General features: G+C 33.0%; 2 protein-coding genes across 2 annotated transcripts; both read left to right on the top strand.

Moving 5' to 3' along the window:
- Positions 1-5544: 5544 nt before the first annotated feature.
- On the top strand, positions 5545-8185 carry LOC145136141 (Nucleic acid-binding, OB-fold-like protein). Its single transcript, XM_079070333.1, has 6 exons — positions 5545-5879; positions 7141-7215; positions 7350-7438; positions 7530-7614; positions 7708-7789; positions 7906-8185. Exons 1-6 carry the CDS (start codon positions 5706-5708, stop codon positions 7995-7997), a joined length of 597 nt encoding a protein of 198 aa, XP_078926459.1. The 5' UTR covers positions 5545-5705; the 3' UTR covers positions 7998-8185.
- Positions 8186-10570: 2385 nt separating this feature from the next.
- Positions 10571-13491, top strand: LOC145135969 (CDT1-like protein a, chloroplastic). Its single transcript, XM_079070183.1, has 8 exons — positions 10571-10751; positions 11322-11565; positions 11662-11781; positions 11850-12075; positions 12150-12641; positions 12849-12984; positions 13066-13156; positions 13266-13491. The coding sequence occupies exons 2-8, from the start codon at positions 11360-11362 to the stop codon at positions 13315-13317; spliced, it is 1323 nt and encodes a 440-aa protein (XP_078926309.1). The 5' UTR covers positions 10571-10751; positions 11322-11359; the 3' UTR covers positions 13318-13491.
- The last annotated feature ends 1323 nt before the right edge of the window (positions 13492-14814 follow it).

Raw genomic sequence — 14814 nt, 5'->3', positions numbered from 1 at the left:
TACCTGAAAAAAGATGCACAACGAGGAGTGGTTTATGAACCTACAAGCTTGCAAGCAACAACTCCCTATTCTCTAGCCTCATTCTTCAACAATATGCACCAAAATCACTTAATAAGCTCCCACACTCTCACAAACAAGCTTAGACTCGAGATTAGGGTTTTAGTGGGAATGGTGGCTAATAGGGGAAGTCCAAGGAAGGCATAAGGTGGTTTAAATATGGAGCAACCCTTAAAATTAGGGTTTAGTGACTGGGCTAGTACGACTGATGTACTACACGTACGCCCAGCGTACTAGCAGGACACCCGCGATCCCGCATCACACGAGTACGCCATACGTACCCTCAAGTACGCCCAACGTACGACTAAAACACGAAACTTTTACCACAAGGGACCAATTATGTAACTTTGATAAAGTTAGGAGCTAAAATGATAATACTTGATAATTGGATGTTACAATAGAATGGTTAAACTATATGTATGCCCCTCCGAGAATGTACAAATATCCCAATCACGCCAGCTCCTTGCTCTTCGAGCTTAAAGAACCTACAACTAAAAATATAAAGTAGCAACTGTAAGCCAAAGGCGTAGTGAGTAATCACAACATTCACCTATTATACATATCATATGCATTTTCACTACATACACAAAACATCAAGTTATAATCATATAAATCCGAACAAATAACATATGATATCATACTAACATAATTGGCCACAATTAACTAGATTCTCTCTGAGAGGTCTATCTCTAGTTGACCTAGTATTGACCACTTCCCTTCGTGAGGTCTTTCATGGTATTGGCCACTTCTCTCTAAGAGGTCTTTCATGGCCCTATATCCTTCTGAATAAACTAGGTTCCCCGAGGGGCTGATTTATAGTTAACATACATATATCACATGGCCTACATAATAAGTAAGTTTGTGAGAACTCACCTGAATAATTGGTATGTTAATCCTCACGGTAAGATGGTGGTACCGATATTGCCTCGAACCACTACACAAATATCAACCATAAGCTAGCAATTAAGGTAAAGCTTTTATTTACACTTCATCGTCGAGTCTTTATCTAAATAGAATCTATTCCATGGACAAAATACCATTTTACCCCTAAAGGACTCAAACCTGACACAGTTAACTAAAAGTCAAACTTGGTAAAAAAGTCAACGGTTAACAACCAATTGCACTGTATGTAACAAGCCCCTGACCGTGCCATGGTTTAGCTCGGTCCAAATCATCGCGATGAATCTGCCCACCGCATCGTGGTCAACTCTTGACCACATCGCGGTCTGTCTGGCATATTTAATTCCTTATTTAGCTCATAATCCGTTAAGACTGTTACTAATACTTTCCAAAAAGCTCCATGGCACCCTAATTGTCCATAAAATTATAACTTTATGTACATACATGTCTAATGTATGTCCTTCACCAAACTATGTCAAAAATGGTGAAAATGGGGTCAAAACCCCATGCATGGCAGCAAATGAAGTTGTGAATCCAGATTTAAGACATATGATACTCTTGGGAGCTTAGAGAGTTGTAACGTCCCAAATTCCAGAATAAAATTTTAATTTTTAAAATATAATAAACACCCATTTTTATAAAGTTACATTCAAATCAAACCAATTGTTCACAAACCATATTTCAAAACCAGAGTTATAATGAGACAATATGGAATCTTGAATCATAAACATTGTTGATGTGTGTGTACAGTCCTACCTTCTCAATCCGTTAAGTACATGAAAAACATTTAATCCATAATTGTAAGCGCAAAGGTTAGTGAGTTCCCCAAAATATCACATATAACACAACATAATAATCAATTATGGGTTATTAGCAACCCTAGGACTATCAGCAGTCCTAAATATCACATACAACACCACAATATAAACAGTCACGGGTTACCATCAACCCTGGGACTATCAACAGTCCTATGGGCTCACAGCAGTCCTACGGGTTATCAGCAATCATGTGGGTTATTAGCAACCCAACGGACTATTAGTAGTCCTAGAGTTATCAGCAGCTTAATAAATACATATAACAACAATCAACAAATAAGACTCAACTAGTTTAGCATGCACACCACTATGACATAGGTAATACGGTGAGAATACTCACCTGCACAAAGAGTTGAAATCCACTACTAAAAGTCCCACAATATTAGCTACATGATCCTCCTAAACCAATCATGAGCTAAACCTCATACTATAGCTCAACACTTCTCCAAGTTTGACCAAAAGTCAAACTGTCCAAAAAGTTAACGGTCAATGGGCAAAGTCAACCCCAATTGACCTCCATGTCGTGGCCACCTATAGGATACATTGTGGCAGATTCACGACAAAACAGTCGTGGTGACACCAGCCACCACGTCATCCTGCTCGACCTCTCTGATTGCATCAAGATTTGTTATATCGGCTTATATCTCAATACTAAAATTAAGTGTGCTTGAAAATATTTGTGCAACCGTCTAGACACATATACTAAAGAAAGAGTTAACTTTTCGATGATTTATAGTTAAGTTCCACGCCCTGGAGAGCCCGACTAACGAAGTACATCGGTACTTGTTTTCTTTCCCTTTCGATCATGAGGACAACATTGATTGCTTATTGATTAGTATATAGATAAATTTTTAATGGTTCTCTGGTAACCGGGCTTGCTAGAGTCGACAACTCCAAAAGTAGTTGCTTTAAATTTTGGAAAGCTTCTTTCATTTCCTTAGTCCAAGGAATATCACCCTTTCCCATATGTGCCTTTAGGGCATGGAAGAATGGCATCGATTGCTCTGCTGACTTCGCTAAGAACCAACCTAGGGCAACCAACTTTCCGTTCAAACTTTGGATGTCTTTTATCATTTTTGGCGATTTGGTGTTTAGTAAGGCCTGAACCTTCTCTGTGTTTTCTTCAATCTGCGTGGCGGTTACAACGAGTCCCAGAAACCTTCCCTTTTGTGCTCATCAGATACATTTATTTGGATTAAGTTTCATATTTTTTTTCTCATATGAATCAATATTTCTTATACGCCTGCTAAGAAACCAAGGTCTTATTTACTCTTTATCACCATATCGTCCACATATACCTCCATATTCTCCAATTTGTTTTTCGAACACCTTATCCACCAAACGTTGTACGTCACACCAACATTCCTGAAATTGAAATGCATTTTGGTATATCAAAACGTCCCATTCTCGGTATAAAAGGTTGCTTTTTCTCGGAGATGCGACAGTTGTGGCCGGAGGGAACGACTCGTTTATTTGATTCGATTATCCAGTTATTCGATCATTCGGTCATTCGGTCTTCTTTAGTGAGGGTGTATGCGTTACATGCCATATACCCTATATTTACTGATAAAACCAATGTCAGCTTCATTAATCAATATATCAAAGGAAAAAGGTAATGTGTATTCGTTTCCACCATCACTTTAACAATGTCATATATACTATCCAAGTTACCAAATTCTTCAATTTGATGCATATGATCGGGGTAAATAGAAAGTTCGTGTAGAATATCCATATTATCTTTATAACTAAATCTTTTGGATATAAATCAATTAACTTTCATAGTTTTGAAGGGTCAATATCACAAAATAAGTCACGTGGATTCAAACCCCTCTTACATATAAACAATTTGGAATTTACTTCACTAAGCCAATCACTAAACTCTTGAATTTGCATATTCAAAATTATGTTAAAAAAAAAACTCATAATCGCGTTGATTGGGGATATTAACACGTTGTCTTTGATTTATTGGATTAACATACTTGTCCTCCATGTTCAATATTTGAATGACATTATTTTCACAAAAAGAAATGTGATATCTAACATAAGTGCATCAAACCCATTAATTCTCATCATTTTTCAACATCAACTGCAAATAGAACACAAAATCAAATGATATAAACTATTTTCGAATACCACTTGCTTGATGTTGACTAAAACTATTAAGGCTTTCATCTTCAACATATTTAAGCACCTCAACAACATATGAAAACAAACTAACCAAATGTGATAGTGTTTTGTAATGAAAATTCCAACGTGTATCTCCGCTATTTGTATGATAAAGTTAGTTTAATCCACTTTCAATTTCAATTTCACCACAATAGATGGCTTCTTCTAGTTTGCTTCGTTTACTCTTTAGAGAAAGATAGTGATGGTCGATTACATGATGACGGTGACATAGAGATGATGATGACAACCGGGAAAAAATTAGGGTTTCTTGGATGATAAGAGGTTTGTGAGTTTTGAAAGGATTTTTGTAGGTTTTCAAACTATGTTGACATGCCAAGCTATGTCATCCAACAAAACTAGTAAGCTATACGGAACTAGCTAAAAAATGAAAAACATGATAAATGGCATTTATTTGAAAAACCTTTGCAAAGTTTTGAGGGATATATACAGTAAAGTCCCAATATTTTCATCGATTTGACAAGAAAGTCTTAAACTTTATTTTTTTGACAGTAAAGTCCAAATTACCGGCAGTTTTTGACACTTTTACCATTTTTCCCGGTTAGCTGGTAATTATGACTTTTTTGTCAAAAAAAATAAAGTTTAGGACTTTCTTGTCAAATCGTCAATTAGGACTTTACTGTCAAAAAAATAAAGTTTATGACTTCCTTGTCAAATCGTTAAAAATATTGGGACTTTAGTGTGTGTATATATATATATATATATATATATATATATATATATTGTTAGAAATTTAATGGTATGATACTCTTTAAGCATAAGAGTTATTGAAACATTCTCTAATCAGCTAGATCCTATTGAAATCATTAACGTTTGCTTCTTGTTAAATCGTTTTTTGCAGTCCCAAAAATAGAGAAATAAGAAACCGAAAAAAACGAAATTGCCCTTCTTTCCCTTCTCCACATTCACACTCTTTTGACTAGGCATGTGTTGTTTGTGTTTGTATAAAGCCAGGGCAATTTCGATTTTTTCGGTTTCTTATTTCTCCATTTTGGGGACTGCAAAAAGCCAACACAACCCTGGTTCTTTCTTTCTTTCTTGATTATCTCCATTTTTTTCAATGTCGGTTTGTTGAGATTAAAAAAACGATTTAACAAGAAGCAAATGTTAAGGATTTCAATAGGATCTAGCTGACTAGAGAAGATTTTAATAACTCTTATGCTTAAAGAATATTATACCATTAAATTTCTAACAAAAAAAAGGATATATACACTAAAGTCCTAATATTTTCAACGATTTGACAAGAAAGTCCTAAACGTTATTTTTTTGACAATAAAATCATAATTGACGATTTGACAAGAAAGTCTTAAACTTTATTTTTTTTGACAAAAAAAATCATAATTACCGGCTAACCGGGAAAAAAGGGTAAAAGTGTCAAAAACTGCCAGTAATTTGGACTTTACTGTCAAAAAAATAAAGTTTATGCCTTTCTTGTCAAATCGATGAAAGTATTGAGACTTTAGTGTATATATCCGAAGTTTTGATATTACACACGTAAATCTCATTTCGTTTTCACCTTTCGTTTTCTATTAAACTGAAGGGTTTTAATGTAATTTTCTGAAGAGATAAATATGTGTTTAGTTATTTCGCCACATTAATTTTCTTAGCCGTTGGAAAATAGGTTTTGCCCAAAAGAAGGAAACACGTATAAAACTTTTGCGACTCGGCGGTGTGTTGTCGCCGGCTGCCATTGAAGAACATACCTTCTTCACCACTCTGCTGCTCAATCGGTCATTTTTTGGATAGAGGATGCAAGAAAAGGTATCTGAGGAAGAGATGGTGACACCAGGAGAAGTACTGGGGAAAGGAAGCGAAGTGAAAGCAGGGAAGGGAGCATATTTGTCACATCATAATAACACCGTCTACGCCTCCCTCACCGGCCGCCCTTCCCTCTCCGCTGCGTCACCTGAATCTCCAGACCAGGTTATACACATGTACACATCTACATATCAAATAATATTATGGTGCTTAATTAGAATACTACTTCGCCCGCCTCAAATTCACCGGCTTTAATCATCAAAATTGATGCGATTTCTCTATGATTTTGATGCATTTTGAAAGAGTATTGTGAAGTTAATGCCAACTTAATGGTTGTACTAAATTTAAATAAGTTTACCTCAAATGTTTAGGGCACAATTTAGTTTTTAGCATTGGAAAGAGTAGATACCTTATAACTTGTCCCTTTTAGATGGGTTGTGCACTTGTTAGGATCCAAAATTGATACAAAGTTTAGAGGTGTTGAATTAAATATTCATTTGATTATGGTCGGATAGCTTGGTAATTGTCACTTACTCCAAATTTGATACAAGTTTTAGAGGTGTTGAATTAATATGATAGATCCTTGTTGAATCTATCGTAAACCCCAGGCATTCTAACAGATTCACAGCAACAAAACACTCAATAATACCATAAAATTAAGATAGAATTCCCATTCATTCGAGAGGAATGGACTCTCCAAAAGAAGAACAAAGTTCTTTACAAATCAATTCTTAGCTACCTCACTCCTACTACTAACTACTATATATATACTACTACTAAAGAAAAGGACAAAAGAGAATAACAGCCAACATAATCAGGGCTGTCCCCACTAACATTGTTTTCCACCCATGATTGGCTCTAGACTCACTAATAGGAAAATAAATAGATAAAAGACAGAAATACCCCTATGCTATAAACCAGTAAAGTTGGGGCTTATCAATAATTAATACAAACCCCTTTGTGATGGTTTGTATTGTAAACCGATTTACATATAAGATTATACAAGTGGCATAATATGTAAAATAATGAAAGCTCAAGGTGTTGTACAAGTTTCAAACATATTAAGCTTGTTCTTGTCTCAGAAGTTGATATAAATAATAAGGCGCTATTTCTTTTTGACTTAACGATCTTAAGGGGTTAAGCACTTATTCTAGACAGCTATATATGACTGATTCTTTTTTACTTAATATGGTTAAGCCAAAAAAACAGTCATTTGTTATTTATCATCATTTGGTCATTAGATTTACATTCAGACAGTTCATTCAGTCCAAAAAAGAAACAGTCTTTATGTATACAACACTTTATCCCAACATACTTCATTACTTGTTTAACCACTTTGTTCATACAGGGAGCCATATGAAATTATATGCTTCTCTTATTTCTCTTCTTATTTATTTATTTATTTATATAGCTATTTTTTTTTCAGAGGCCAACTGTGGAAGTGATTGGACACAAAGCCCATGGTCCTGTTCCTGAGCCAGGTTGTGTTGTCATCGCTCGAGTAAGATTCATTACTTTTTATTGGTGTTGTTTTTCTTTTTTAAATCAAAATTCAAAAAATTGTCATCTTATAATTTATTATCCTTTTTCATCTTTATATTTCTGTCTATATTAAATTTGATGTGGTTAAAATAGGTAACTAAGGTGAGTGCTAGGATGGCTTCAGCAGATATTATGTGTGTTAGCTCCAAATCTGTACGAGAAAAATTCTCTGGAATCATCAGGTAATTCAATATTTTAATTTTGTCAATACCATTTTACTTTCATTTCTATTTTTTTTTAATTATTATTATGGTGATATGATTATGAGAACAGACAACAAGATGTGAGAGCAACCGAGATTGACAAAGTAGACATGCATTTATCCTTCCGCCCTGGTGACATTGTCAAAGCTTTGGTTGTATCCTTTGTTTATAAATTCTCTACAACTAAGTATTTATATAATTTTTAGCAATAAAAATTTGTAACCTTTAACAAAATTTTCATCAAAAAGCTTTCTCTAGGGGATGCACGTGCATATTATCTTTCAACTGCACAAAATGAATTGGGAGTTGTATCTGCAGAAAGTATGGCAGGTAAGAAATAGCAACCTTTGTGTATTAATTATATTATTATATTTTCTTATGTATTTTGAAAAAGCTACCCAATTATAGATTTGACTTTTGATTTTTGAAATTGGTTTTGTTTATAGGTGGCACAATGGTTCCGATTAGTTGGACTGAGATGCAGTGCCCGTTGACTGGTCAAATTGAGCAGAGGAAGGTTGCTAAAGTTGGGGCTTAAGTTCTTTTGAAGATTGAGATCTATGTATCTGTGTTTTTAGTCTTTTTTACAGTATGAATTTCATATTATAAAGTAGAATTTTAAGCCAAGTTTTGGTTTCCCTTTTTACTGATTCATGTTTGAGTAAAAATTAAAAATAGTTTGGTTAGAATTTCCTTTTTATCCTATTTGAAATTTTTTGTTGTTAAGTATTCTATACGAAAAAAAAAAAAAAGATAATTGGAGTTGTGGATGATTTTCTTTTTCAGAACTTTAATATAAATAATGTATTAAATATACTATCATAATTAATAGATAAAAAGATGGGTTAATGACTTATTGAATGAACTTATATGTTTTTAATCTAAATATGCAATGAGATGGACTTCTTACATTTTTCTACAGTTATGTTTCAATTTGTTGCAAAAACTTGTAATGGATCCGTAGTGTCACACAAATTGGTAAATATAATAATAGTATTATGCTAATCTCTAGTTCATTCATACTTAGAATATTAATTCAATATAATAACTTCTAAAAAATGTATTTTGGTCCACCTTATCCATATTTTGAATATAAATAGGCCATATTTTGGACTCTCTCGAATTTAAACATTCCAGATACTCTTTTTAACTTAATTTATTTTTAATTTTTTTTATGTGTAAACCGAAAATACTTTAATAGATTATCTCATATAAAATTTTGTGTAACCTAAATAATTTGGATCGAAATACCAATCACGAAAAATAAACTTACACGATCTATCATAAAATCCAAAATTTTAATTAACAATTGTCTATCAAATTTCTAACATTTTTACGATCATTTAAATAAGTCTAGGTTCAAGACGTCGAGTACTTATTTTATCTTATATATTTGATGATTTATCAATGAGAAAAATGTCTTAAGAAGGTAACTAAGTTTTAAATATGTTCAAAAAACATCATTCAAGTTTGGTCGGTACAAAAAAATACCAGCCACGTAAGACTTTTGTATATATAATAACATCCAAGTATACATTTTGTTCAAAGCACACCTTATAGTTCCTAGTTGCTTAGTTGACATATTTAATGCTTAGTTGACATATTAATTGACTTATTGGTCTTATTGGTAGTATATCCTTTGCACAATGTTAATATGTTATATATTTAACTTTTAGACATTCACTCTCTCTGCCACAATTCAATAGGCTTGACTTTACAACTTCTTCTTGCTTGAGCGCACGTAAGCCAAGCATTCACTTACTTATTCGTGTAGACTTTTTTGGAATCTCCATCTCTTGTCATACTTGTCAATCAAGCATTTTTCATTGCCAGTAAGCTAAGTAGGATTTGAGGCCCCTTTTGAATCCGGAAGGGAAAAAAGTACACCCATTATAGCGAACATCTCCTTGTGATCGAATGGAATTAAAAAAAAAAGATGACCCACCATGATGAGGTGCCTCCTTTTTTCCCTACCGGAAAAGAACGAAATACATAAGGGGACCATCCTTTTTTTTTTTTTGGCAACATGCTCCTCATATTTACGGATTTACAACCTCAGACCCTACTTAGTTGACTAACAATGACAAATGATTGATTAACAAGTGCGACGAAAAGATAGAGATTCTAGAAAATTTTACAAATAAATAAGTGAAGGCTTGGCTTACGTGCTCAACTCAATAAAGTTGAAGATATAAAATCAAGTCTATTGAATGGTGGTAGAGGGAGTTGGGGTCTAAAAGTTAGAAGATAACATTGTGCAAAGTGTACGCGACCACACGATGTTGTTGTCTATTTTTCTTTTTATTCTCTCTAGGAGTAGTTGTAATTTAACAATTCGACTCAGATCGAAAATGACATTGAATGTCAGTGTGCTGCTCTATGGGCCTTACCTCTCGATGGCTGGTCTATATTTCCAGCTGATGGAATAGTAGAGTTATAGCCCTAATTTGTTTCATTTAAGGGGTTATATACAAAATAATGTTCTATATGTCAATTAATATGTCAACTAAGCATGAAATATGCAACCTTAAAAACCAGCTACTATAAGGCGTGATTTGAACAAAATGTATACTTCGATGGTATTATGTGTACAAAGGCCTTACTTCATTGATATTTTTTGTACTAACCAAACTTGAATAATGTTTTTTGAACAAATTTTAAAGTTAGTTACCTTCCTAAGACATTTTCTCGTTAGGGTAATGTTAACCTAATTAATCAGTTACCATAAGGTATAATTTGAACAAAATGTGTATTTGGATGATATTTTGTGTATAAAGTCCTTAATTCACTAGTATATTTTATACCCACTAAACTTGAATGATATTTTTTGAACAATTTTGAAATTTGATTACTAAATCATTTTAATTGGTGCCATATCAACATTTTAACCCGTTCACAAGTTAAAAATCAACTTTAAAGGTAAAAGGTAAAATCGGCTGTGTTCATTGAAATATTTCTTCATGAACATTTATATCACATAGATTTTAACATTTTTTTAAAAGTATTTTATAGCTATTCTATGATTTTAAACATTTATATCACATAGACCAAAATCAATAACTTAAATTTTTATTTGTGGCAACTACACATATTCGTTGATTTTGTGTATCTGCATTTTCCATAAATCCCGATTTTGATTTCATCCCGCCCATCCACTTTCCCTCCGTTTTCCCTATTTCTTCTCCATTCCCAACTTTGTAGCTCCGCTCTTCACTACTTCACGCAGCGCCACCCAAAGCAACTCTACTTCCGTCGCCACAAAGTTCGCAAACCCAATTTCAATATAACACAGGTACGTCTATCGTTTCACCATTGGTTCGAATGATGAATTCTTGTTAGTTTATCGTTTCATTTGGGTTTTTTCTCAGATTTATATGGGTTAGACTGATAATTTCACATAAAGCATTAAAAGTACGATTTTTTCGATTGGATTCTACGTTTAGTACTAGATCTTCATTGTTTTTTAGTCCGTTTTCGTATAAAGTTCTACTATTTGCGTTCAGAAAAAGAAAGCTGCAATTTGGTGTCAAAACCTAGAATTACTGTAATGCAAAACTGATACGAATTTGTTGCAAAAAGAACACTAATATTTCGCAATTTTAGTATCCTTCAAAAGAACTTAAAATCTTTACTTTTTTTAGTTGGGAGGGCACTTGTTTTTTTATAATCTAAATTACTCTTAGCTTAAAAATAAATCTCTTTATGCAAACATTGTCCAGAAAGATCCACAAATACATATGAATCACCACATAAGTGAAGTTTTAGTGATCAGATCTTAGAAGAATTCATACCAAATTTGGAAAATGCAAGGCACTAGGGTTTTATTCTTATTTCCATACTAAGTAGTTGCTTATATTTCCAGATTCCTATCTGTGTCTACGTTTGCTTTCCTCACAATCAATGGATCAACAATCAAAAAACGTTGAACAAATTGCCATGTTACCCATGGCTGATAAATCATGCTCAGAGTCTTCAACTCCAATCAAGAAACTCCATATACAATCAATCAAACATCTTGATGCAAGCTTCATGTCTCCAACACCAGAGAAGACAAATGAGACTCTGAACATTAGGTCCAAAAAGGAACCTGCTAAACTCCCAGATAAGTAAGTCTTTCAGTAATCAATTTATGCTTTTAATCATTTTACCAAGTTCAGTATAAAGTTATAAACTATAACTACTAACTCTTTGTTTCATACCAGATATCAAATCCTTTCAGGCCTCTTTAATCGTATGACTACTTCACTGAGGCTCCTCAATCTGCAAAAAAAATCACCTACTTTCAGTAATATATGTCATCAAGTTGAAAAACTCACAGGAAGGTACTTTGTTTTTCAGTTTTTATTTGCTACCATATATTAGTTTATATATATTCATTTTTATTTTCCAGGAAATTCTCGTATACTCATCTTGCACAGATGAAGTTTGTTCTCCCTGAAGCCATTCAGACTGATAAGATACTTTTACACAATAACAAGACTTTGACTATGGAGCCAGACATTAAAGTCACATTGCTTTTTGATATTGTAGAAGGTCATATTGAACATTCACCTTACATTGCTCTATGCCATACATTTTTCTCTAGGCTCTTAAAGTTTGTCAATACACATTCAGAGGTAATCTTTTTACATCATTTGGTTCTAAAGTCAACATTTTGAAATAACTTTGACCAAGTTGACTAAATGTATAGGGTTGTGACGTACCCGAAGCTGAACTTCCAGAACCATTTAACCAAAAAGAGATCAGATCAAAGTCTTTAAATGTGGATTTATCAGTGGAAAAAGAAAAACTACCAAATGTTGAAGAATCTGAGCTACTTAATCCTTCTCATTTGGAGCCTTTTTTCAGTAGACATTTTACAAAAAAAGACAATGAAGATACCACAAGTGAAAAAGAAACTGGTTTTAGTTCATGTTTGGATACAGTTAAAGATGAGAAGACATTTGAAGCTGTTAATGGAAGCACACCAATGAAACCTCCATTGTTACATAATGGGGTATCTCTTTTAACTCCTGATTTACCAACTCCAAAGAGATCAGTGGCTACTGAAGATAACAAGGTTTGCCAGAAAGTGATGTCAAGTAGTTTATTTACAAAAAGGTCCCTGGATTTCTCAAATCCTGACATTGAAGGTGTAGTTATGGAGGAAAAAAGCAACTCTGTCAGTATTCCTTCTGGAAAGGTATGATTCCAAGATTAATATTAGTAAGGGTAAAATGGTCATTTAGTCTCATTGAGACGGTTTTTTCATTTTAAAAAAGAAAGATGGTATGCATGCAACACTTTATCTAGAAACACATCATTAGTTCATTACTTCATTACCCATTCAGCCACTTTATCTTCAATTTATGAAAGTTTATGATATTATGAACATATTTTTCACTTACAGGTTGAGGAAAAAAGTTGCTTATCTGACCTTGTTGAGACCATTTACAACATATTCATGTCTGCAAACTCATCTTCAGTTACTAAAAGTGAACTTGTCCACAAAATCTTGATCAATAACTTTGACATCATAGAAAACGGTATGTACAACAGTAAAAATCCTGCATAATTTTGTTCATTTTTCAGAATCATAATTGTAAATTTTTTGTTTATATGAACAGGAGAGATTGAAGATCAGATAGATGATGTTGTAAAGAAAGTACCAGATTGGATTAGTAAGAAGGTGGCTCCTAGTGGGGATCTTTTGTACAAGTGAGTAATCTTTATATTCAATGATTTAAATTAATAGTTGTGGGAAAGTCTCATTTTATGCAGAATTAATGACTTAATGAAGAAACTAATTTACTTATGTTTTATACAGTATCAACAAAGGGTTGGATTTGAAGACTGTTACTGAAAAGCTTATTATGTAACCACAAAATTAAGAACTCGTGGTGAGAGTGTGAGATAATGATGAGGAAATTTGGTAGTTTCTAGTGTCCGGATGTATTGAGACTTGTTATTGATGGATTTTTTTATTTTACTTAAAGTTACTCAGCTTGTGTGCTTGAAAGTCTTAATCTTTTGTGCTAATTGTTGATTTTCAAGCTGACTACATGAAATTGAGGCAATTTAGGTCATAATTTATTATCTAACTTCATATAAAACAAATGTTAGTTAAAAAGAAAATATGTTTGCTCTTTCTTACATAACTAGTATGGTAAATATGAGTATATAAATTATTCTAATAATATATATCTTACTTTTTTTAATATAGTAATTGAAAAGAAAAGGTTGTGAACACTTAACACTTTAGTATGACTAATGCCTTGTTTGGTAGCATCTTAATGCCTTTTTACAAGAGACAAACAAGAGATAGTGTTTGGTAGCCATTTAGGTGTTGCAGTCTACAAGAAGATTGTTTTTTAATGTCTGTGTGTTGTTAAAATAAATTAAAATTTAAATAAGCTAAAAATAAACTTAAAAGGGTTTTTAAGCATTGAAATTTAAATACTTTTAGTTTTACAATACTAAAATATAACCCATATAACCGCATTAACATTTTATTTAAAATCATCCATTTTATACTATGCATTAACTGCTTAACAATTTCATCTCGTAACTCGGTCATATGTTCCTGGTGGTTTGTTGTGGTACCATGCCTTTCAACTTCACATTCGTCATCATCAACACACATATGGCTATTTCGAAACGATTCAATGAATTGATCGTATTGAGTAAAGAACTCATCGCCCAAACCCTCATTCTTTATAAAATTATGTAGCGCGAAACATGTAATGATAATGTTCCTTTGTGTGACCAACGAAAATGATGTCATCCTTTTTAATATAGGGAATCGTGCTTTCAAGACACCAAAAACACGTTCAATGACGTTCTGAAATGATGGCATCCTCACGTTATGATATGCAACCATAAATTCTCGTATGTGTGATACGCGTCATCGCAAAGATAGATAATATTTCTCTGTAAAGATATAAATAATTAATTAAAACTTTAAACTAAAGGGATGTTTGCTATCACATTTATAAGCCTCTAACTCGATCCTGACTCCTCTAATATGTCTCTTACTCGGTTAGATTCAAGGTTGTGTCTTACTTAGTTAAACCTTGACTAAATCAAATTTGACTCAATCAACAGCTATCAAACAATCATTAAGATATAAATATTTAACAAACCATAGACATACTTGATGGTGGAAACGAGAATGATGCATATGGATCTACTAATGCTTCTGATAATATTCTAGAATCATGTGCTACCCAATGATGAGTCTAGAACATAAAACCACATAATTCACTATTTAAATAAAAACCAATAAAAAATAAAAAAACTAAAATATAGGTTTCGAAAAACTTGATTTATACATGTATTTCGTTTGCCAAAAACATTAAGGTATTTCATTTAACTCA

This window comes from Lactuca virosa, chromosome 9 (genome assembly GCF_052849685.1).
Source record: "Lactuca virosa cultivar CGN04683 chromosome 9, Lactuca_virosa_CGN04683_v6, whole genome shotgun sequence".
Taxonomy (NCBI): Eukaryota; Viridiplantae; Streptophyta; class Magnoliopsida; order Asterales; family Asteraceae; genus Lactuca; species Lactuca virosa.
The sequence above is the reverse complement of the archived record's forward strand: the minus strand, read 5'-3'. Positions and strand labels throughout refer to the sequence as shown.

Coding starts and splice junctions, on each gene's coding strand:
- LOC145136141 (XM_079070333.1), top strand. CDS start 5,706: ATGCAAGAAAAGGTATCTGAGGAAGAGATGGTGACACCAGGAGAAGTA. Junction 5,880..7,140: donor CACCTGAATCTCCAGACCAG/GTTATACACATG, acceptor TTTTTTTTTCAG/AGGCCAACTGTGGAAGTGAT. Junction 7,790..7,905: donor ATCTGCAGAAAGTATGGCAG/GTAAGAAATAGC, acceptor TTTTGTTTATAG/GTGGCACAATGGTTCCGATT.
- LOC145135969 (XM_079070183.1), top strand. CDS start 11,360: ATGGATCAACAATCAAAAAACGTTGAACAAATTGCCATGTTACCCATG. Junction 12,076..12,149: donor TTGTCAATACACATTCAGAG/GTAATCTTTTTA, acceptor CTAAATGTATAG/GGTTGTGACGTACCCGAAGC. Junction 12,642..12,848: donor TCAGTATTCCTTCTGGAAAG/GTATGATTCCAA, acceptor TTTCACTTACAG/GTTGAGGAAAAAAGTTGCTT.